Raw genomic sequence first — 25,774 nt, 5'->3', positions numbered from 1 at the left:
AAGTAGCTATACTAGTTACACTAGAAATAATAATGGTGGAAAGAGAGAAGAAAGATCTTGGTTTAAAGATACTTGTTACAAGTGTGGTGAAGGACATAGAGCTTTTGAATGTACTGACTCTGGAAAGAAGATTGGAGGTAATAGCAGAAGCACTTTGACTTGTGATGAAGTTGCTGAAACACCTAATTAACTTGAAAATGGTGAGAACTTGATGTTAAGAAGGATCTTCTGGAATGAAGAAGTTGATGGAGAGCCTGTTTTGAGAAGAAGTTTGTTCAAAACTAGATGTAAGATCGCTGGAAAATGTTGCAATATAATCATTGATAGTGGAAGTTTTGATAATTTGGCATCTGAGGAGTTGGTTAACAAATTGCAATTGCAGAGATTGAGACATCCTAAGCCTTATCATGTTGCATGGATCTAGAAGGAGCATAAATTACTTGTAAGTGGGCAATGCCTTGTTAAATTCAAAATTGGAAATTATCAGGATGAAGTCTTGGGCGATATTATGCCTATGGATTGTTGTCATATTCTTTTGGGTAGACCTTTGTAGTATGATAAACAAGCTTTGCATGATGGTAGATTGAATTGGTATACTATTTGGGTAGATGGAAAGAAACAAGTATTGTTGCCTTTGGTAGAAAAAAATATTGTTGCTTTTGGTAGAAAAACAAGATGAGAATCGTTGTACCATAGTCAGAGTATGCTTGGTTGAAGGTAATCAATTTGTTAAGGATGTGAAAGAACAAAATGTTTGTTTTGCTTTGATTCCTAGAAAGACTGAGAAACAGGATGAGTTAGAGCATGCACCTAAGGTTGAATCCTTGTTAGCGAAGTTTCAAGACATTATTTCTGATAATGTACTTGATGGTTTGCCTCTTGTAAGAAGCATAAGTCATTGTATGGATTTGATACTCGGAGCTAGTATGCCTAATAAAACATTGCATAGATTGACACCTGATGAAAAGGTTGAATTGAATAGACAACTTCAAGAGTTGCTTGAGAAGGGTCTGATTAGAGAAAGTTTGAGTCCTTGTGCAGTACTTGCTGTGTTAGCATCGAAAAAGAATGGAGAATGGAGAATGTATTGATTCTAGAGCTATAAAAAAGATAACAGTGAAATATAGATTCCCTTTGCCTAGGATGGATGACATAATGGATAGTTTGAGTGGAGTGAAGTATTTTACAAAGATTGATTTGAAAAGTGGCTATCATCAAATCAGAAGTAGAGAAGGAGATGAATGGAAAACTACTTTTAAGACTAGCGAGGGTTTGTATGAGTGGCTAGTTATGCCTTCTAGTCTAACTAATGCACCTAGTACTTTTATGAGGCTGATGAATGAGGTTTTGAAGAGATTCTTGGGTAAATTTGTAATTGTATATCTTGATGACATTTTTATATTTAGTAAAACTAGAGAAGAACATCTTGAGCATAGCAGACAAGTATTGTAGAAATTGAAGGAGGAGAAATTGCTGATTAACCTAAAGAAATTCATGAAAGAAGAAATTGTGTATTTTGGTTGTCATTTCAGCTGATGGTTGGAGATGGATCTTGAAAAGGTGGAAGTTATTCTTGATTGGTCTACACCTTAGAATATTGGAGAGGTAAAATCATTTAATGGATTGGCAATTTTTTTTATGAAGTTCATCAAATATTTCAGTTCGATTTGTAATGCTATGACTGAGACTATGAGAGGAGATAAAAAGGATTTCAAATGGACATATGGGGCACAAAAGAGTTTTGAACATTGAAATAAAAGATTGCAGAATTGCCTACATTTGCTTTGCCTAATTTCAATAAAGTTTTTCAAGTTGAATTTGATGCTATTGGAAGTGCTATAGGAGTTGTTTTGATTCAAGGAGGAGGACCTATAGCTTTCTATAGTAAGAAATTTAATGATGCTTAGAGAAAATACTTAGTTTATGATAAAAAATTCTAGGCTATTGTTCAAACCTTGAAGAAATGGAGACATAATTTGATACCTAAAGATTTTGTGTTGTACACTGACCATAAAACTTTGCAGTATTTGAGAAGTCAGAATAAGTTGAACTAGAGAATATGAAGTGGGTTGAGTTTGTGCAGAACTTTTCCTTTTCATTGAAACGTAAAGAGTGGACAATTGAACAAGGTTGTTGATGCTTTGAGTAGATGAACGAATAAGTTGATCGAAATGAGAGTTGATGTACTTGGTTTTAATGATTTGTAAGTATTTGTATGAAATTGATTTTGATTTTGTAGAACCTCAAAAAGCTTGCAAAGAGCAGATGGTAAGGCATAAGTTGATTGATTATTTCATTCAAGAGGGTATGTTGTTTAAAGGAATTCAGTTGCGCATACCTAGAGGATCTATGGGAGAGAACATCATGAAGGAGAAGCATGGTGACAAACTTGCTCGATGTTTTGGGCTTGATAAGATAGTGAAATTGATTTCATATAGATACTTTTGGCTGCGGATTTACTTGGATGTGCCAAAGATGGTTAGAAGTTGCAAAATTTGTCAAACATTAAAAGGAACTAGTTAGAATGTGAGATTGTATTCACCATTGCTTGTACTTGATAACCTTGGGAAGATATAAGTATGGATTTCGTTCTTGATTTGCCTAGAAAACAAAGAGGCAATGATTCTATTTTGGTAGTAGTTGACAAATTCTCTAAGATGACTCATTTCATACCCTGTAAGAAGACATTTGATGCAGTATATGTGGCTGAATTATTCTTTAAGTGGTAAGATTGCATGGTTTGCCTAAGGCTATTGTTTCAGATAGGGAAACTAAATTCACTGGTTATTTCTGGAGGACACTTTGGAAAAAGCTGAATATAGAGTTAAAAGCAAGGTTGCATGGGTACGTGGGTACGGGAACGGGAACGGGTACGGGAGTGGGTACGGGTACGCATATTTTTCAAAATAGGGGACGGGGGTACGTGTGCATGCCTAATTTTTTCTATATAATTAATATTTTATAGAAAATATAAAAATCAAAATATCTGTCACGAGTCATGACATTAAGCATTCAAAACAAGAAATTTGAAAATATGAGCCATAAGTCAAATATATATATATGCTATTGCTGAATGTTTAAAGTATTTTTCATAATAGGGGACGGAGGTACTTGGGTATTTCAAACTTATTTAAAAATTACACTTTTATATTTATAAAAAATCTGATTTTATGAGTCATGACAATGGTTTTTCAAAACAAGAACAGTGATAAAGTTTGCAAATGTAATGTACTGTTTTCAGTTTCAGATTTGCTATATGTTTGAAATAATAATACATGATAAATGCTTAGATGCATAACAAAGAAGGCAGACTTTAAACATGAACAAGAAGATCCTAAACCATATGACAATCACATATTGCAAATGATAAACTTTTGACTTGAACAGTGATAAAGTTTATTGTTAATGAGTATCAAAGTTTCAAACTGATTTGGTATTGAATTAAGTTTGATAAACAAGCAGCTAATACAAAAACAAAAAACCAAAAAAAAAAATTCAGAATCTTAATCAAGGTCCTTAGCTATGATGCTCTCCACCAAGTACCCGGTACGTGGGATACGTGTACCCGGTACTTGGGTACGTGGGTACGAGTACCAGGGGTGTGGGTACGAGTACCCATGCAACCTTGGTTAAAAGTTTAGTTCTACATTTCATTCGTAAATAGATGGACAAACTAAAGTTGTGAACAGAAGTTTGGGTAACTTGTTGAGATGTTTGGTTGGAGATAAGCCTACTAATTGGAATGAATCCTAAGGGAACTATTGAATCGAGAGATTTGAACCTTGATGCAAAAAGAAGTGCTGAAGCCGAGGAATTTGCAGACTTCATAAAGACTTTACATGAGGAAGTGAAAATGAACTTGGACAATTTGGGATACAATCAGAGAGCTGATAAAAAGAAAACATAAATCTTTTGAAGTTGGTAATGAGGTTATGATTCATTTGAAGAACATATTTTTGGTTGACCTACAACAAGCTGAAAATGAAGAAATTTGGTCCTTGTAAGATTATGAGGAAGTTTGATAGTGGAAATGCTTTTGAAGTTGAATTGAAGACATGGACATTTCACCTATATTCAACATTACAGATATCTTCTAGTGTTTTGAATCAGATGACGAGCTCAAAAGTAACCTAGATTATCCTAAGAAGAAGACATAGAACATTGAAATGATTTAGAAGAGCAAAATAAGCAAGAGCATTAAAGGAAAATACTACATGGATTACCTAGTTTAGTGGAAAGACAAACCGATTGAGGACAGTTCATGGATTACACAAGCTGAGTTGGATCTTTATGATTCAAGTTAGAATATCAGTAATGTCTGATGTGGACATCAGTTCTTTATTAACCCCAGGTGTCTAATGCATGCAAGAGCATCTTCGGTCTTTGAGCAATCTTGCATTAACCAAAAATATTTCTTGTTTTCTGTTCTAGTTTGTTGTTTGTGAAGTAGCCATTGCTGATTTTGGTTTCATGTTGTGTGTAGTTGATATCATGTCGAGGACCTGTTTAAGATCCTTTTCCTAAGTATGCAAATTCTATTATTTCATCTGCTTCGACTTTTATGCCATCATTTGCGGTCTTTGTTTTCCTGTTGTTTTCATCCAGCGGAGAATGTTCTGTTTGGCGTGGTTTCCTATGCTTATGTTGTCTTGCGTAGTTGGGGGCCGACTTCTAACACTTGTGTGGACCTACCATTAAGTGTGCATGATTTTATGTTGTCATTTGCTTGGGTTTGGGTTTACTCTTGCAAGATTCGACCTAAATTGTAATAAAATGCTTGATTGGCCAACTTGTGGCTTAGCTAGCCATAAAAGAAGCCTGGATAGAGGTAGGAAGGTGGCATTCATAGAGGATAGAAATTGAAGATGCGAGCTTGGACTCCAAAATTGTAATTCTAAATTCTGTATAAGGCCGCAACCTAGAAGACCTCACAGTCGGGCATGTTGTGGTTTCTTTATATGTGAAGTTAAATAATTACACCTATGAATATGTTGCATTTGGCCTTGTGTTTTTTGTGGTTCCACTGATTTTGTGTATAAGCTTCCGTGTGTAACTCTGAGCAAGGAGGTGTTGATAGGTTAAGCTGAGTTTATTCCACATGTTAATGATTTATCCCTTGCTCCCTACATCAATGTTCCATGTTTGGTTTATATCCGGCATGTTTCCAATATACCTTCTTTGTGAGCGTCTATGATCACCACAAACATATTCCTACCATCATTAGAGTAGATCTAAGAGTTTTTTAAAGGACATTGATGGGTGTCATGCTTCTAAATCTTCATCTTAATATAGACTCTTACTGACTTTGTTGAGAATAATTTTGACACCTCACTTGGTAGTAAAGACAAAAAACATGCATTGGTTGAACCAATATCAGGGTTGCACACCGGAGGCTAATAATGTTTCTTGGAGGTTATAAAGATGACAAATCTCCTAAGGTTAGGTTAGGAACCCTCACATTGAAAGGACTTGGATAAAAATGTCATTGAGTGAGAACACACAATCTTGGGAAGGGCAGGCTGTCATGCCCCTAAATCAGAAGACATTATCTATTAATGCTAAATTAAGGAGATAATAGTTGGATGAGGACTGACCTTTTTGATTTATAAAAATAAATTAAAATTATATTGTTTACAAGGGCCGATTGCACCTAGGGAGGAAAGAATTGGATGACGGCTGACTCAAAGATAAATGGCAGCCATTAATTATTTAAAGGGCAGCCATTAGTTTCAAAAGAACCAGCCATATTAATTAGCAATTAGCTTTAAACGAGTGTTCCTTACAAGATGTAGGGATGTGTCTCTTTATCATTAAAAAATGAGTACTAGTGTAATTGGGAGAGGGCAGAGGTGGGGAGCAGATGAAATATGCAGGCTTGCAATCAGTGATTAGCAGACTGGTAATGTATCAATCCATTAAGAAGATCAGATCTGATATATATTATACAATGCACATCCAGAAAATCAATCAATCAATTTCTCAATCCAGTTCGGGAGAAAATTTGTTTTGTTGAGATGAGGGTGAAAACCCCAGATTCAGACAGGATCTGTAAACACTTTTAAAGTATGTCTACAGGAGGAAATTATCACAGTTTAATGTATACTTTAGCTGAAAATCTAGATTATGATTTATTTTCAGAATCATATCATGAAGCTGAATGTTGTAATAAATTCGTAATTTTAGACAGCCATTATCATTTTGAATAAGGATTATTGTTTTAAATGACAGGGCTGACTCAAAGATAAGTGTCAGCCATTAACTATTTAGAGGACAGCCATTAGTTTCATAAGAACCAGCCATATTAATTAGCAATTAGCTTTAAAGGAGCATTCCTTGCAAGATGTAGGGATGTGTCTCGTTATCATTAAAAAATGAGGACTAGTGCAATTGGGAGAGGGCAGAGGTGGGGAGAAGATGAAATATGCAGGCTTGCAATCAGTGATTGGCAGACTGGTTATGTATCAATCCATTAAGAAGATCAGATCTGATATATATTTATACAATCCACATTCAGAAAAGCAATCAATCAATTTATCAATCCAGAATCGGGACAAAATTTGTTTTGCTGAGATGGGGGTGAAAACCCCGGATTCAGGCAGATCTGAAAAAACTTTTAAAGTATGTCTACAGTAGGAAGTTATCACAGTTTAATGTATACTTTAGCTGAAAATCAAGATTATGATTTATTTTCAGAATCATGTCATGAAGCTCAATGCTGTAATAAATTCATAATTTTAGAAAGTCATTATCATTTTGAATAAGGATTATTGTTTTGGAATGAAAAACAGAAATTTCTCAAAAAGGGACATTACAGGTCATAACATAGAAATGCAATCGGTGGGTCAAGTCCACGTCAGCTTAGGGGAAGAGGGTGAAAGAAGCGGTGAGTAGCCATACTTTTTCGGGGTGATGTCAAATACATTATTTGCATCATATCTTCAATTTTTATGGTGATCAAATATGGGGAACTCTATTGCATCATGTACTGGGGAGATGTACGAGTGCATTGATAAAATGCTTGGCCAAGTAAAGGTTGTTTAAAAGAAAGACCCCACTTTGTAGCTCAATAGTGAGCACATTCAACAAAACATTCAATGGAGGTGGGAGAAAAAACACACCTGCTAATTGTTGCTTATATATTGAACCCAAATGATATGTGCAAATTATTCAGAGTTATTCTTATGGAAGAAAGTGAGTGAGTCCTCATGAAAGCAATTCAAAAGATGTACAATGTAGAGGAGGCCACCATCATCTACCATGAGTTGATCAAATTTCGAAGGTTCAAGGGCTATGTTGAAGTCACACAGTTGGTTAGGTGGACAATTGTGTAGGAAGATCAAATACTATGGTCTTATTTGCATGAGCCTCAATTAGTAATAACTACAATAGTCGTTTGCCTTTCATCATAAGTTTTCAGCTCCTCTATTGTTGAGAGAAGTTGGTCTACATGCATCTTAATCCATTGTATCAAGTGGAACAATCTTACGTCAAGGAGTACAAAGAAGCTTGTGGCTGCACATATGCTTTGTGGATTGCAAGACACACATTCATACAAGGAGTCCAACTTTTTGGGATGTAGGTGTGGAGGTGTTGATGTGAATTGATGAAGGTCAAGCTAAACATGTAGGGTTGGTGTCTGTTTGGATGATCTTCGTTAAATCTCCAAGGCATTTTGAAAGTTGATTTAATTTTGATGTTGAATATAATAATATATTGACATTTATAATTTTAAGTTCATTGTTGGTTCAATTGATTGATGTGTCTAGAATTAACATTACGTTAAAGATAATTTACAATGCCTTTTACATGTTTTCATTACTAATTTTTTGAGTACTATATTATATTTGAGTTGTTATCTTGTTGCCGTACCCAAATTTTGGAACTCAATTGAAACATGGAAAGGTATTAATTTTTAAACAAGTTAACACAAATCTTTAGCACCACAATAAAATTCTTAAGAAAGTTACACATTTCTAATGTTTAGAGAGAAGTGGCCTTGTGGTAATAGTAGTATTTAGACCAATAAGTGATTAGAAGCTATATATGCAATTATTTGTTGCATGTTAAAAATATATGTGGGATGCTTTTTTAACTTCAAGCAATAGATATTACTGTTGCTTACAAATGTAGTGTGGTGATCCTTGTTTTTACATTTTCTTGTTTGATCAACTTTTCTATTTGACAATCCAACATAAGTGCATATACAAAAGTTCTTCACAGTTTAGACTTTGAATATTAGGTTTTTTTCTTTTCATTTTAGGGTTTCGCATGGTTGTGATTGTGGAACATGGTTTTTGGGATGTCATATAAATTGAGGCTTTTGGGGAACTATTGAAAAGCTTAATATTTGAAAATTTATTACAAAAAACAATAAATTATTTTATATTTTATTGGATAGATAGACAACCTAAGCCTTGATACATCATAAAGTACATAGATACATCCAGATAATCATCTTTTAGTCCCAACTTACATTTTTCCGCCTTCCTTTTAGGTCTTTCCTCATCCTTCCCTTCTTCTACCTCCGATTCAAATCTATATAATCTAAGCACTACATCTTGCACTCATGCTAAGGATGAAGCTCTGAAAAATACATAGATGTACTACATCATAAAGTACATAGATACATCCGGATAATCATCTTTTAGTCGCAAGTTACATTTTTCCACCTTCCTTTTAGGTTGTTCCTCGTCTTTCCCTTCTTTTGCCTCCGATTCGAATCTATATAATCTAAGCACACATCTTGCACTCATGCTAAGGATGAAGCTTTGAAAAGTCACGAAACATGAATACAAAAAGGGCATAGAAACGAAATGTAAAAGTGATAAAATCATAAAAGCATTTTTGTACACAAAAATAAAATGTACATCTAAATCATTAGAAAGTACAACTAATAGAGCAAAGAAGTCATTCCTTGGTTGAGAAAACATATCTAAAGCAACGTGATTATAATTTTGTCACATTGAAGGGTGTTTTGCCAGTGCAGTCACATAAAAATACAAAATAAACCTATTTTACTCTACTGGCATAAAATGGGGAGAAAGAGGCTCCCCGACATTTTGAATGTCCATAAAGTCCAAATTGGATGATTCCAAAACCTTCAAATTCACCTCAAACTCATATTCCCAAGCTCCAACACCATCTTCTACAATGAATTTGTCTATCCAATCATATTGTCTTGGGGTACGAGATGTAGGTAGTGGGTAAAAGCGAAAGAAAGACCCCTGAATCTTCCTCGGGATAATGAGATGTTAACTATGGTTGAAATTCTAAAAAATCTAAACCATCCTTAATTCAAATGGAGTTCCTATATTGAAATTTTGACTTCTTATGTTTGACCTACTTCTATACCTATATTAGCTAATTCATCTACTCTTTGATTGCCCTCCCGATATATATGATTGATTGTGATCTTGTTAAAGGTTTGACATAGTGAGAGGGCTCTAGATAAAATAGAGTCCAGTCTCCAATTAATGAGGGATCCTTTCCTTAAATCATTTATTATAATTGTGGAATCTCCTTCAATCTCTACGTTCTTGCAACCAAGAGTTTTACACAATTCTAGTCCTTCAACTAAAGCCATTAATTTTGCCCAATTATTAGTTACTATTCCTATATATCTTGCAAACTTTGCTATCTCCATGCTTTCCGAGTTATGGATACTACAATCAATGCTTGCTCTGCCTTGATTCCCACTTGGAGCTCTATCAAAATTGAGTTTAAATCACCCCTCCTTGCGTGGTTACCATTGGCACATCTCTCGTTTACTTTTTAAAGTTTCCTTCCTGCTCCTATAAAGGTGGGTAGTTTTAGACCAATCCACTTGCCTTCCATTTTCTCATTCCAATGAGACATTATAACCTCCTTTTGTTTATTCAAAACCTGACTGTTGGTAAGTTCAATGACATAAGTCTCAATTTTAATCATTAGTTGTTCTACATTCATCTTCTTATCTTGAAATTTTTTTCGGTTGCGTTCCTTCCATAATTCTCATAGGACTATGGAAGGTGTAGATATGCATAAAGAGCTATAAATACCATTCTTTCTAATATTTTACAGTTTTTCATTCATGTAAACATGAGTAAAAGAAGAGGAAATCTGTACAAATTGTTGTGATCTAACTATTATTTGATGTATTGATCAACAAGAAGCATTTGTGGCATAATTGTTTTATTATTCATCAAGCAAGTTATAACATACAAATTAATGCATTATATACAATAAGGAGCCTGATTCAATGTTTAATGCAAATGTTGCTGCATACTCATTCTTGGAATTGCCAAACTTGTCTAGCTCTTTCAATTAGAGTTATCAAAATTAAATATTCATCTTGATCCTCTTCAATTTGTGTTGACTCCTTGAGTTCTACATCTCACCTTGTTGGAAATTTGTTAAAATCAATCACCTTTGATTCTTGAGACACGAGTCTTTGTCTACAAACATGAGCTATTCCATTTTCCTAAAGGTAAGCCTATTTCTCCAAGCAGTAGTGGAACAACAACACCTTGTGATAAGAGTAGAATGACATGTGATCATCACTGATAGAGGCCCGTATAAACACCACCAATTCATCGGCTTATTGAATTCCATTTTTTTTCCAAAATTTTCTGAGCTTTCTTTGTTGAACTCATATAGGCAAATAAGTTTCAAATATGTAGTCCACTTGTGTCAAATCAACGTAGCTTTCTCTTTACCATGCATGATGGTAGAGGCCATATAAACACCACTTACTCGTTGGCTTCTTCTATGGAATTATCTTATCTTTCTTTGTTGAACTCATATAGCTTGTGAGTTTGAGAAAACTGGTCCAATTGTGTCAATTCAATATAGCTTTCGCTTCACCATGCATTTTCTTAGTGACCTTTATGAAGCCCCTCTTCCCTTCTACATCATTTATAGGGAGGAATCTATTATGCTTGTGCAGATACCACCATAAGCTCAGTGCATAAGTAACCAATGGTTACATGAACATTTAAGCCTGTCCTACTAATATTGAATGATAGGGTACAATTTCAAGATGGACCCTTTCCATTGAATGATTGTTATTGGCTTGAGCATGCTAGTGATGCAATCATGGAATACTTCATGGCTAGGATTCCCATATTTGATCATTGTGTAAACTAGGGACAAGATAGAGGTTAATATTCAAGAAAACAAGTGTTGATCTTCACCTTTTCTTGCAACCTTAGGTCTCAAAACTCTTTGCTTTGTTCTAGATTTGGTTTACACCATATATTTGCTATTGATTGGTTTGATGATCTTATCTTTGAAGGAAGGCCAGAATAGAGTATGTGATGTGTAGTGATTGAGGTCTCAAAACTCTTTGCTTTGTTCTAGATTTGGTTTACACCATATATTTGCTATTGATTGGTTTGATGATCTTATCTCTGAAGGAAGGCCAGAATAGAGTATGTGATGTGTAGTGATTGAGGATAAACATATGCACATCTCTTGTATTAGCTAAATGTGTTTGATCTACTTAATTTTGTTAGTGTCCTTGAGTGCATTCTTCATTGTCTACACAGAACATGGGGCTCAATAGATAAGTTGGATGGAAAAAATATGTTTGTACACAACTTCAACTAACTTTTTGATTGCTTTATACACATATGGCAAACTTTTTATTACCAAATTGTCAACACCTTTTTCCTCAATTGCCTTTTTAAGGATTGGAAATTGGGATTTTGCATCCTTGTAGTTGAATTATACTACATTTGAATATTTTGTTGGGTCTTGTCATTTTCTTTGACAAGAGGCCAAAGCCAGAAATTTTTATTATAGTAATAAATATAAAGTACAACTCTCTTTGGTGTGGGCACCGGTAGGAAAGAATAGAATTAAGAAAACCTCCAGTCTAGTTTTTTTTTGGTAAGAGGCCAAAGCCAGATTTTATTTATTATATTAATAAATAGAATTATATAAAGTACAACTCTGTTTGGTGCAGGCACTGGTAGGAAAGAACGGAGTTAAGAAAGCCTCCAGTCTAGCCCGGAACTTATCCAGTAAGGAATCAGTACAAGTCTCACAATTAGATATGCGGGACATCCACAGGAGAAACCTTAGGCTCCTATGAGAAAATTCTTAGATAAATTACAATTTAAATCCTGACAATAGCCTACGCAGGAGCAGTTCCTTCTATCATTACATAATGGCCTATGCCATCAAACCCAACATTTTGGGCATTATGAAGTTTACATCTACAAACAGCATTACAAATTCCTCTGAGTTTAATCAGTGAATATTTTTGCTTCTGAAGCTTCATGTGTGTGATATTACTTGTAACCATCCCTATCCTTTAAGTACTTGTAAACAAATTCGCACTTCCTTTCTTGGCTTCAGAAGTAGTCATCCAATATAAAAAAGAACTATCCCTCGACAGTAAGATTCTAAATCATCTTCAAAGAAATCTAACATAGCAAAGGAGGTGCATGTGAATATACATATTTGAGTAAGTAATAGGGTCTGGATTAACCTCTGTTTGTCCTTACAATTTGACTCAGAGATATAACCGACAGAGCCTCTTCCTCATACTGAGTCCACATATAATTCATTCAATACAAGCATATACAGCAGCTTAGCTTCCAAAAGGAGACCCAATATTTTGAACATAATTAATGAGGGCAATAACGATCAATCAGAGAGCCAGAAATCATCACAGAGTTAAACATTTACTCTCAAAAGGGAAATCACAACAATTGAAGCTAATGATAAAACTGAAACCATGATCTAAATAAATATATGTATATGTGTGTGTGTACACATATATAAATATGCCTGGATAAATATTTTCCAACCATTGATATCTATGCAGTCGACATGAGAATAACAAAAGTATTGATATTTAAGGCAAAGGAACATCACAGATAAATTTACTCAAAAGGAAAAATCACAACAATTGAAGCTAATATTAAACTGAAACCATTATCTATATATATATACATATACATATACATATATACATATGCCTGAATATATATTCTCCAACCTTTGATATCCATTAAATCAAAATGAAAATAACAGCTAGTATTGATATTTAAGGCAAAGGAACATGAAACTAAACCAGTTGGACTGGTCAGTGAGTCCAGGAAACCACACTGAGAGTTCCAGAAATAAAACATTATTGAAACTGGTAGTGAATATATGTGTGTGTATACACCTTTGGCTACGGAACTGTTTGCCAGCCGCATGGCTTTATATCCCTACCACCATTTTGATATGAAAAAGAGTGCAGTCTTGGATCATAAAACATAAGTAACAGAAATATCCTAACCTAAATAAAGGAGACCACAATTTAGTTGTCTGCACAGATTGGATCTTTCTTTATCTGAGAACAAAATTAGTCTGAACTGAATATGTGGCAGGGTGAAATAATGCAGACATGGTTGAATGAAAGCAACCTATCGACCCATATACCTTACTCTCAAAAAGACTTATGTTTAGTTCCAGTCCATGGGAACCGAAGCGAAGCCAGAGCAAATAAGCTCACCATCACAGAATTCTCCCCACCCTAAATACATAAAATCAACCTGTGGGACATTATTGAGTCTTGTCATAATGTTGACTTTCAAATTGGTTATTGACATGTAATACAAAAGTCGTTCTGTTCTATTTTTTTGGGTCAATATGCTTGAATGAAAAGGTCCACTGTTGTATCAAGCTTTGTTTCTACACTCTTGTTATGGTAAGGATCTGGTCTGCCTATAATATAGCATTATTTTTTTGTTTGTTTGAGGTTTTGAATTGTACTTTTTTCTGTTATTGTAATGCAAATGTGGGTAAGGAGATGGAATGGTAGGATGTGACAGGTATATTTCAATTTGGTGGGCTTATCTATTGTAATAAGAGAATAGTTATTGTGTAATGGTTTGTTTATTTTAAAGGTTTTTTGCATCATGTTTGGTTGATAAATTTGACATAATCAATGAAGATGTTACAAGTATATCGTGAGCTGTTAGTCATTAAGTGACTATTCAGATATGCCAACTTGTTTTTTGGATAAGGCCATGCACCCCACTAAGGTTGCATGTTTGCATTGCCATTCAATACATGATTTCATACAACTCATCAAGGGTGTGTGACCATCATATGATATTGAAATTTGTCAGGCTCATCCAACAACCAAGTTGGCATATCCAAATTGTCACTTGATCAAATAACAACTCATGATACACTTGTAACATCTTCATTCATTATGTCAAATTTATCAACCAAACACGATGCAAAAAACCCAAAAAATTATACTGTTATGTGGAGCATAGAAGCAGATATCTTTCTTGGGAATATATTGACACTTAGAAATGTTGTCAATGTTCTGGAATAATATCAGGGATGCAAATAATGCAGGAAAAAAGAGGGAGGACATATTTATTGTAATATTAAAACCACCCGGATTGTATACGGGCTGAGAGTGAGGAAGTGAAGGAGAATGTATGCCATGAACTTAAAAATATTATTGCATTCTAGTATAATCAAATTGAATGCATTAGTTTTATAAACCCTATACAAAATAAGAATTATAATTGCAAATAGGAAGAAAACAAGCACACAGTAACATGTCTTGTGCTCAAGTTGGTGCATAATGGCTATAGTTGGAGGGAGTTTGTTCAGGCCCAAGATTTAAATTTGAATTTGCAAGTTCTGGGGTCAATTTTTTTTAATATACTCAGAACTGAACTGACTTGATTCTGCCTGTGTGGATCTGACCTGGTATAGTGAACACATTAATTAAAGATTGAAGCATCCCTGGGGATGCATTTGGGTGGAATCAGTTTAGGTGTAGGTTCTTTGCCAACTTATACACTGAGCTGTGCCACTTGTATGCTAGACATTGCATTAAGACAAAACCAGTCGTAGTGAATCCAAAATGTAATGGACCAGTGCAGGGTTTGTAATTTTCACAACTACAGCATGATTTGCCCAACTGGAATATCTCATTTATTTTATTTCGAACACAAACAGTGCTGTAAGAGAGCATAAACATGGCATGCCTGTTTCCTACTAAAAAGACTTCCATAAAAGAGGATAGAGCTTAACGAATTGGAGTTCTTATCTTTAAAGAACATTCAAGAATTCCATGATCAAGTGCCTGGAGTGTCAAAATTTTGGTCATTTTGCTTTTCAATGTTTCGGGTAAAAGGGAAAGGGCAAGCAGCGACAGTTGCAGGGACTGCAGAAGCATCAGTTGGAGTAGATGAGCTTTCATTTAAGATGGGACAGACATCTCTACAGTGTCATCTAACATCATGTTTGGTGTTGATTGGTATGTGGACAGTGTAGCCTCCCAACATACGATCTCTAACATGAGGTCTTCAACAAACTTCAAAAGTGGGAGGAAAGCATGCAAGTAGAACTTGGTGATGATGCCGCATATTAATTAGTAAGAGTGGGATCCATCTCATTCTAGATGTAGTAAGTGACATCCTTGAGCTTGTTGGTGTTTTGCATGCACTTGGCTTAGCTAAAATTCTTCTTTCAGTTTCAATATTGACAAATATTGTATGCATGGCTGAGTTTGATGATCAATAAGTTCTCATCTAGAGGAGATGGTTAGAAGCTAGTTTATTATGGGCCAAAGGCGTTTGAGAAGGTGGTCTATACAGGTTGCAAGGACATCCTGCTAGAGGTGTAGGAGAAGAGAGTGACAAATTGTTTGATCTTTGGCACAAAGGACTAGGTGCCAAAGGACTAGGTCACTTGCACAATGGAGTATTACCAATCTTGAAGGACATGCTGAAAGACTGCTTGAGGTCAAGGTTGAGAAGAAAAGAGTGCTAGGACTATCCACTCAGCAAGCACATGAAAGCTACTTTTTAGTAGCGAGTATAGTGTTGGATTCCAAACTTGCTGCTCCAAAGTCCTAGAAGTTGATACCTTTAGGGCCAGGGGTTTGTTGTCAAGAAGCCAAAATAAGGGTTCATCAAATTGAGGAGGGTCAATGGCCAATTGATAGAGTGGGAAAATTCACTTGCACTTTGTCTTAGCTAAACCAACAAGGATATTCCTAGAGGCGACCTTCAATCAGGTTATTGTTGTAGTTGAACAATAAACATATAATAAACAAATTGCAGTGATCTCTTATATAGCTGATAAAAACATCATTGCATAAAATGCAAGATGAGAGTACAAAGCCATGATACATTCAAATGGATGAATCGATAATGCTCACAAAAGATATTTCCTTGTCTTTACTTGCTGAATCATGGACCACATGACTTTACTCCTAATCCTAGACCATTGATGAATGATTTGTTCATTTTTGAGAGTATGATTGGTAAAATATTTCCAAGATTGGGTGACTATCCATTGGGCAACACAGTTAGTCTATCAAAGGAAAAACAAGCTGAAACGACTAGGGCCAATGAATAATGCATTTACATACACCAAAAATTATGATACTAAGACCAAAACATGCTCAATAAAAAATAATCCATTATAGAACTGCACAAATCCATGCACCATATGAAAGAGACCATTGTAGAGTTAATGCATTAGAATGTTACATTCATCAGTATCCATATTACACTCATGTCAACAAATGTGGTAAAGAAGAAACCCTAGTTGTACAAACTGTATTGGAGATATTTCATTACAAATATCACTTGCAGGATTGATCTCTTGATTTCAAAGACATGGCTGCTCCCAAAATGGATTGAATCGGCATGGTTGCTTCATGGGGTGGGGGGTCCGAGCTTTAGGATGCTAGGTACGTAAATACGAACATATCTTAACTCATGATATTGAAGGGATAACACAATGAAGTGTGTTGGGGATCAGGGTTTGAAGATACCTCATAATAACTACCTAGGTAAGGGGAATGCCAAAACTTTGACTCTGAAAAATATTAATTGCAAAGGTCTACAAGCCAAGGTTACAGAGATCAGGGGGATCAAGAAAAGTTTAGGAGTGTAATGGAAACTCCATAACTTTGACAAAGATAAAGGAAAGAGCAGAGAACAAGTGAAAGGGATGTCAGGATGGAAAACTCTAACTTAAACTTGAAAACTTTTCCTTTCCTTAGCCAATTTTTCTTGTGAAGCAAGTGAAGTATGCAAGGTAAGGACTTGGATGATTTTTCCAGTTTTAAGTTTAGTCATGAAGGGTGAGATTTTTAGAGTTTTTGGGTTCAGGGATTGGAGATGAGAAGAAATGGTTACTCAGGGAAAAGAGTGGCTGAAAGTTGAAACTTCAGTGCCAGAAGGGCTTTAAAGCAAATATCAGAGGTTTCATGGGTCATATTGAAAAAGGTACATGGTTAAGGGAATCCCTAAAGTTTCACAACCCTACCCATATGTAGAGAAGAGACCGAAAAACATATAATTCCTAAAACTTTCTTGGATTTTTGCAACATCCAACCAATTTCTGGGCACATGGGGGGATGAAGAGGACACTGACAACTGGGGATACCTACATACTACAAAGATTCCTCAAATCAGATCTACGTGATGGACTAAATGGGGCAATTGCAGAAAGGATTTGGGACTTGAGCAACATTTGGCATTACAAGTCCGAGTCCAAATACATATATCAAGAGAGATTCTTGATCTAATCCAGTCAAATGAATGTGCACTCATGTCTCCAGCTTCCCTATTAGGGAACATTTACTACATATCTTTTGTTAAGAATTCAATTAAGTCCTAGGTTTACTTCATGAAAACTAAAGACGCGGTCTTTGGAAAGTTGCTAGAGTTCAAAGCTCTTGTAGAAAATCAAACAAGAAAGAAGATTCAGGTACCAAGGTTTTACATTGGAGGAGAGTATGCCTACAAGGAGTTTGACACTTCTTTTCAGGGAAACTAACAGCGCCCTGCTAATAACCGTCCATCATAGGGGCAACCAACTGTATAACCCATGATTTAGATCCACTAGTGTGTCTTTGGGTAGAAACATATCTTGTAGCTGTCTGTTTTTAACAGGTGTCCTCAAAAGTGTGACAAGACACCGAAGGACACATTTATAGATGGAAAACCTCATGTTTTGGGTTCTCCTGTTCTCCTGTTTACCTTTATATCTTTGATGTGAAAAGGACTAAGTTTCAAGGGTGTCTCAAAAGCTAATAGAATCCACATTAATCGTAGAGGAAGCCTGAAGGTAGTAGTGGGTAGAGATGCCAATTTTGATGAGGATGCACGGTCTTCCAAGTCTAATGAACCTCTAGCATTGAGCAAGGATGTTGAAGAGCATGCTAGTGAAAAGTCGATCTGCAGAAATAAGAAAAATAAGTTAAAGCAGATTTAGAACAGCAAGCTTCCACAGGTGAAAGGGGTGCCCCTTCTCTATATAAATTAGACAGGAAGTCTATATGGTTCACCTAGACACTACTGGGGGTACAAGAGCAAGTTTGAATGCCTATAAAACTCAGCTAAAGTAAGTCATCCTCCTAAGAAATTCCCCAATTATGTGGGACTATTGTCATCCATCATCAATGTAGAGTTTTCTCATTTTAAGGAGTGAGCAAGTTTGGATATAACAAGATCAAACATAAATAGGTTAAAAGGGGTGGCCCTTCTCTATATAAATTAGGCAGGAAGTGTATATGGTTCACCTGGACACTACTGGAGATGTAAGAGCAAGTTTGAATGCCTATGAAATTCAACTAATGTAAGTCATCCTCCTAAGAAATTTCCCAATTATCTGGGACTATTGTCTTCCATCATCAATGTAGAGTCTTCTCATTTTAAGAAGTGAGCAGGTTTAGATATACCAAGATCAAACATATAACAGATGCCAGTATAAAAACATTCAAAGTTTGGCTTGTGGTTAGATGGTTTTCCTAGAAAGATTGGAGTTGACTGAGGAGACTTTTGCTCCAGTTGCTAGATATACCTCCATCATGTTCATTATGTTTGTAGCATGAGTCTTTGATTGGCAATTATATCAACTTTAGGGAAGACGATATTTTTTAATAGGTTGATTGAGGAGGTGTACATAAATCAGCCATGAGGCTTTTGAGTGCATGAGCATGAGACCCTTGTAGTTTGGAGGCCTTTTATGGTCTGAATTAGGCTTCTTGTGCATGATACTCAAGGATTGATGAAATTTTTTCAGGTTTGGGTTTGGGTTTCTGTAGGATCGACACGGATTCTAATTTTTAGAATTTGATTGAATACTAAACTGCTTATTTTAGTCTTGTGTGTAGATGGTTTAATTCTTAGAAGAAAAACTCAAAGAAACTCATAGAATGGTGCAATAGTTGGTCAAAGGATTTGATAAGAAAGACATTGGCGCGTGCATTATTTGTTGGTTCTCAAAGTATGGCAAAATCTAGATGAAATTTTCCATGGACAAGGAAAGTATGTAGTTGAGATTCTGAAGGGATTTCAGATGATGGATTGGAAGCCCATGGCTTCTTCTATGGCTTATATGGTAACATATCTACAGACATTTGTTGATTCTGATTCAAATTTAATGGATCAACCATTTCATAGACAACTGATAGGTTCTCTTGTACTTGGTAAATACCAAGCTTGCCATTTCCTTTGCAGTCAACACCTTGAATCAATCAGTATACTGTTTAGCCCTGGTAGGCTCATTGGGTTGCTGCAAAACACATCCTTCAATACTTGAAAGGCGTGGTGCATTTCAAGCTAAAATATGTTGATTATGAAGTCTTGGTGCCATATGATTTTTTAAATTCTGATATGGCAGTTATTGCTTGTGGAGCACTTCAGTGTGTTGCTTCAGTTTAGGTTAAGTATTGTTTCCTGGTACAGCAGGAAATAGACTTTTGTAGGGCTCAGTTCAACATCATTAGAATATCATCAGCTCTGCTAATTGTGGAGCTATCTGACTCTGCAAGTCACCAGCAGACCTGACAAATCAGACTTTGGACATTGTTGTGATTGATTTTGACAATCAGAATTGTATCAAACTATTGGAAATTCAGCATTTCATGATTGATCCAAGATATTGAGATCAGATACCAGTTCATGGCTGAGAAGGGAGCTGTGGCTCTGCAGTACATTCCGGTAAATGAACAAGATGCTGATTTCTTGACTAAGCCTTTTCCAAAACGAAAATTTGAGACATTCATAGAATAGCTTAGTGTGATGAAGAGTTCTTTCCTTGGTAAGAGGGAGTGAAACAATACCTATATGGTAAGTCTTCAACAACAGTATGGTCAGGAGGCAGCTGCTGTTAATATGTTATGGCCAATCCAAGTTGAGAGGCATTCTTTGATAGATAAATGAAAATAAGTTATCTCTGGGTCCTAGTTTGAGTGTCAATTTGAAGTCATATTTTCAGTTAGTTGTGTTCTTGTTTAACTAAGTTATTCCAAGATAAGCTGCCTCTTGAAGTGCACCACATCAACCCTTAATTCAGATGATGTAGATCTCTAGTTTGAAGTATGGGTTTGTTGGACCATTCAGACAATTGGCATGATGACCAGAGACAGGTGATGCTTACAACTTTGCATCACACATTAAGTGTTGTCATTGATTGGCAACCGGTAGCAAGGGCAAGTGGAAGGCATGAAGTAAGAAGACCAAAGCAAGGCACTGGTCACACCGGTCCAGACAAGAATAGATATGAAGTCCATCCACATCGGCACAAAGAAACGGTGTGTAGTCTCAGGCAGAATGCAAAAGTGCCGAGTCACTATTGATGTGACATGACAAAAGGACAGCAATAGAATGTGATGTGATAGGTATCCAGGTCAGAGTTTTCGCAGAAGAAAAGGTTGACAACTATGTGAGGAAGGACTCTAGGTAGACTGGCAGGCCTACTAGTCTAGGTTCCTACAAGTAGGTAGTCATGGGTGTAATGTGACTAACCTGTATAACCAAGTGAAATATTGATTTGCTGATTGAGTGGGATTTTGAAATAAGGTTTTGGCACCCAGAGGATGTAGTGTAAAAAGGAAATGTACACTTAGGATGTTGTAGATTGTATGTTGTTGTTGAAGTGAGTAAGTGCTGAAGAGAAGTTACAGAGGAGAGAGGAGCCCAATGAAGCAGACATGTTTCTCAAAGACAACAAGGAACAGATGAAGGTGAAAGGTGATACAAAGCTGATCACATGGCAAGCCAAAGCAGAAGAAAGAGGTTAGAGGACTTTCAAGCATTGAACAAGCCATTTTCTAGATCATCCATTTAGTTGTGCTTTCTAACCATTGCACCTATGTGTAACCCTTAACCGGGCATACTTGTATGTAAGCATTTGTAAATCCTCTAACAAGGTAACTCTGAGGAGTGTTGTAAACTCTCTAGCAAAGTAGCTTTAACAGGCTGATTGTAATCTTAATAGGTTACTAGCATTCTTGACAGAATGAGTTCTCAGAAGGATCAACTGTAGCTCTTATCAGGGCAACCTTTTTATCTGCAATAAAAGGCTAGTGGGTATATTACTCACACCATAGTTTTCATCCTCTCACCGATGGTTTCCATGTACACAAATCGTTGTGTTATTGATGTATGCTAGCATGGTTTTATTTAGTTGTTTTTGTCATTACCTTTCTGTTGAATGAACTGGTATGCAAGTTATTTGAAGTAGTTTTAGATCTAGCCAGTCTTAAGGGTCAAACTGATTCACCCATCCTCTCAGTACTGGTTTGGGACAACAGTTTGATTTTGAGAGTTCTTATGTATGCCTTTCTGAGATCTATAATTTGGAAGGGTAGAGTTTCAAATTATTGAGAGGAAGTTTTTTTCTTCTGTAGGAAATTTAATGTTAAGAATGACTGAGAACCAGTGATAAGGGGTTGACAGTCAATCATTGAGTTTTGTTTATTATTTTCTGTAGTATTTGTTAGTAGATTCTTGCATGTGATAGATAAATTTGTTTTGATAGGTTTTAGTTTCTGTTTCATTCCTGTAGAAATTAGATACAAGTGCAGAATCTGTTTAGCATGATTTTTTCTATTGTTGATGTTTGTGATGGCTTTTCTTGTTATTCTGATTGTATTGTTGTACCGATTTGTATTGCATTTTTCTTTTTTTGGTCGAGAGTCAAGGAGCCCTCAATACATGGGATGGGAACAGAGGCCAGGTCCCTGGCCACATATAACATGCACTTCAACTATTGATGCACTCAGCACGAGCTTCCTCATCTGTTCCTGGGGGAATTGAACCTGGGATTCTTTTGTTACAACACAACATCTTTATCACATGGTTGCACTCTTGGTATAATCCTTATCACATTTTGAGGCAAAATAAAAATATGTATGGGCATTAACACCTTGACAAGGTACTTGCAAATCTTTATGAAACTGATGGCAGACAGTAGCTGTTTAACCTTAGCTTTTCAGGGGGTTATTATGACTCAATTATCGTAAAAGATTCTTGATGTAATTGTATCTTGTATAGTGTGATGAGTTTCTATGTTAACGAAGACAGGTGATTTGATGCTTGAATTATGTCATTGTGTGGTCAGATACAATTAAACCTTCTGATCTGGGACTCAAAGAAGTTTCATCGGTACAGGATGTCAGCAGTACACCTGCTGGGCGCCCAACTATGCGAAAGGGCAAAGGCCGACGCCCTGTCAACAAAGGAGCTGAATTTGCACCACCTATCACATACTTGCATGTTTATGAATGTGATAGTTTTTCGGTACGTAAGTAATTGCACAGCATTGCTCTAAAGTTAAACCATTCTTAGCTTGTGCTTCTTTCCTTGAAGCTTTAATCATCATTATTTGAATCTGATATTGTGAAAAGGATGCAAACCAGTGATTCAGTTTGTTAAGTACTGAAGTGGCCAGTTTCGCAAATGTTGTTACTTCTGCAGATTGGTATATTTTGTCTTCCAACATCGGGTGTGCTTCCTCTTCACAATCATCCAGGAATGACTGTCTTAAGCAAGATTCTTTATGGGTCGATGCATATAAGATCTTATGATTGTATTGAATTGCCTCAGGATATTCGACACATTTCTGGTCCTCCACAATGTAGAGCACTTTTGCCCATTTGTTTCTCTCTCTGAATGTTTATCTAATTTTAGTAAGTTTCTTTTGCTATATAGATGTTTCTTTTCTTTCTAGGACATGTACCGATATTGTTTCCCCATTGATTGCAGCCATATTAGCCAGAAAAAAGGTTAATACAGTTTATTCGTCTCCCTGTGAACCTTCTTTACTATGTCCGAGAACTGGAGGTAATATACATTCATTCACGGCAGTGACGTCTTGTGCTGTACTTGATGTTCTTGCTCCTCCTTATTCTGAGAAGGATGGAAGGCATTGCACATATTATCGCGATTATCCATGTTCAAGACCCCCAGGACTTCCTGGTACTTTCAAACCCTTTTTGGATTTGTTGAATGTTAAATATTTTCTTTAAAATGCTGAAATTTCGCTCAGGTACGTTCCATGGCTGTTTTATTGAAACAGTTCTTCTATGTTTGTTCCTTTCCAGAGAATGGGAGTACATGCGAGGATGAACAAAATTATGTGTGGTTAGAGGAGATAGAAAGGCCAGATGACTTTTTTGTTAAAGGGGGACAGTACATGGGCCCAAGAATTGAGCTTTGATGACAATGAATGTATATTGTTGATGCCTTAAATGGAAGAATCCATTCTTGAGCATACAGTTTCAAGCTTGTCATTTCCATTTGGATGGTCTTGACGTCAATGACAAAAAATGGTTTACTTACAACTCCTAAAGGTGTCACTGTAGGAACTGATCATGTAGGCATGAGACATTCTATTAAGCTGTAAGTTGAATCCTGATTAGAGTTTCTTCTAAGTGTACAACAAAGTTGTATTTTAATGATATGCATTTCTGTAGATATGAAACAATTTTCACTTGTTCATAATTGTAATGAGAAATTCTTGCAAAGCATGCGCTCAGATTGTGCTATGCTTACAAGATTTACATAAAGTCTCCATTTTGTATATGGAGTAGAAGAAAGGAAATGTTATACGGTAGAGTTGGCTGGGAATCGTGTTAATGCTTTGGCGATAGTTCTTGCTGAATTTGTGTTTGTTATTTGGATGGTCAAATGGCTACAAATTGTTGCCTGGCTGAAAATGTTAGGGTTACTAGATCTCTTCTTGTGTCATTAAATCCGTGATTGAATCATATGCTTTCTCCTCCAGTATTCTAAGATAGATGTTCAATAGTTACTTGCAGTATTTGTATCAAGATAGTTGTGGATATGGGTAGTCTCTTTATTATATATATTGGTATTATTTTCCATAAAGTAGCAAGGAACACCAGGGAAAACAGTAATTGTCAAATGGGGTAGTTCACATTTACTGTCAATCATCTTTGGCGCTATTTCATTTGTATGTCACTTTGTAACAAGCAGCTATGCAAGTCCATATTACCATGGCAGTTTGGATTGTTCTTAGACATTTGGCATTGCCTTTTCAGACATTTACCATTATCCTCTGTTGTAAGAATGTTATGTATATAATATCTATACAGACGCTTGATAATAATTTGCTAAAACTCACTATCTTATCAAATGCCTACAACAGTTTTGAAATCTTAGCGTTTCACATTTGTGTTCAAGGGAAAGCTATTTTAATGTTCTAATCCATACTTTGTGGCCCATCCATGATTTACATGTTGCAGCTGTTCTCAAATGACTCTATTTTTTATGATTATTACATGGGAGTACACGTTTAAGCTCAACGATATACAGTTATTTCATACTTAAATTAATTAACAGATTTCCTGGGTACTAAATTTTAGATTGATAATGTTGAAATCTGCATATACACGCCGTTTTTTTAATAGTTCTGTGTTTTTCTTTAGTGTTGTCTATTTTGAGGAAATGTCTTCATATATGTGCACTGATAAATGATACGGTCTCGTGTTTGTTCTCTCAGGACTTGCATTTTTACAACCATCTTTACCATAGCCATCTTACACATACACCCTTAAAAATTCTTCTGACCTGCCCATTTATAGCGTTATTTATCTAACGCCCATCTTTATAAATTTGGCTGATTGGCCTCACTTACCCTTTGACATTGAATTGAGGAGATGCACGCTTTACAAAATTTAATGCCAATAATGACACATTCACATACAATTCAATAAAAGGAGTAAAAGACTTGCATACTTAGCGCCACCAATTTCAATTATTTTCAGCTCTTAGCGAGTTAATCAAAGGGAACATAAGTTATTGAAAAACAACCTTGCTACTGTTGGTGTTTGAAAACGTTACCCATTTCCAATTACCCTAATGAGAACAAGATGCATCTAGGGGCAGCTAACTCCCATTATCAACACATCCATTCAGACACCAGGCCAACTATAAGGCATGACCCTTCTTCTACTTCAGGCTCTGCAAAACTTAGGCGGGTAGACTTGTAGATTCTTTATATGGTACCAGTTGTCAAAGCATACACTGAATCTAATATGAAGCAGATAAAACCCTTATTTCTTCTATACTCAACCAGGAATCATAAGCATGAACTAGCTAAGAACATAACTCATGAAACTGGCAAGCTAAGTGTGGGTTAACATTGAGTAGCTTTCAACATAAAAGGGAAAATTGATTTAATATGTTGATAACAGCAAGACCCAAGTATGAACAACAGAACTTAATGATCCTATCTCTGACCAGTGCCTTATCTATTGGGCAATTAAATGAATCATAACCATACATCTCTTGGAAACCTCAAACGTATCTTTACATTAAGATCCCTAATCTATTTTTCACCTTGTGAATAGACATCTGCTACAGAATGAATCTCATACTCAGAAAATCTTATCATGAAATCTGCAAACCCTGTGACAAATATCAAGCAATTACATGGTTCTTTGTTCCATAAGCAAGACATTTTAACCACATACATTTCAAAATGTAATGCAACCTAATTCATG

General features: G+C 35.8%; 1 protein-coding gene across 1 annotated transcript in view; it reads left to right on the top strand.

Annotated features, from left to right (window-relative positions):
• Nucleotides 1-23,876, top strand: part of LOC149575458 (plant cysteine oxidase 4-like) — a 31,854-nt gene extending 7,978 nt beyond the window's left edge. The window contains exons 2-5 of the mRNA XM_089815204.1: nt 22,369-22,547; nt 22,725-22,884; nt 23,013-23,225; nt 23,351-23,876. Coding sequence (XP_089671330.1) covers nt 22,369-22,547; nt 22,725-22,884; nt 23,013-23,225; nt 23,351-23,466 — 668 coding nt within the window. The 3' untranslated portion in view covers nt 23,467-23,876. The remainder of the gene's footprint in view (nt 1-22,368; nt 22,548-22,724; nt 22,885-23,012; nt 23,226-23,350) is intronic.
• The last annotated feature ends 1,898 nt before the right edge of the window (nt 23,877-25,774 follow it).

This window comes from Cupressus sempervirens, chromosome 2, assembly GCF_028749045.1.
Source record: "Cupressus sempervirens isolate cs-2001-9-10 chromosome 2, ASM2874904v1, whole genome shotgun sequence".
NCBI classification, from domain to species: domain Eukaryota; kingdom Viridiplantae; phylum Streptophyta; class Pinopsida; order Cupressales; family Cupressaceae; genus Cupressus; species Cupressus sempervirens.
Note: the sequence above shows the minus strand (reverse complement) of the source record. Positions and strands in the feature narration are given on the sequence as shown.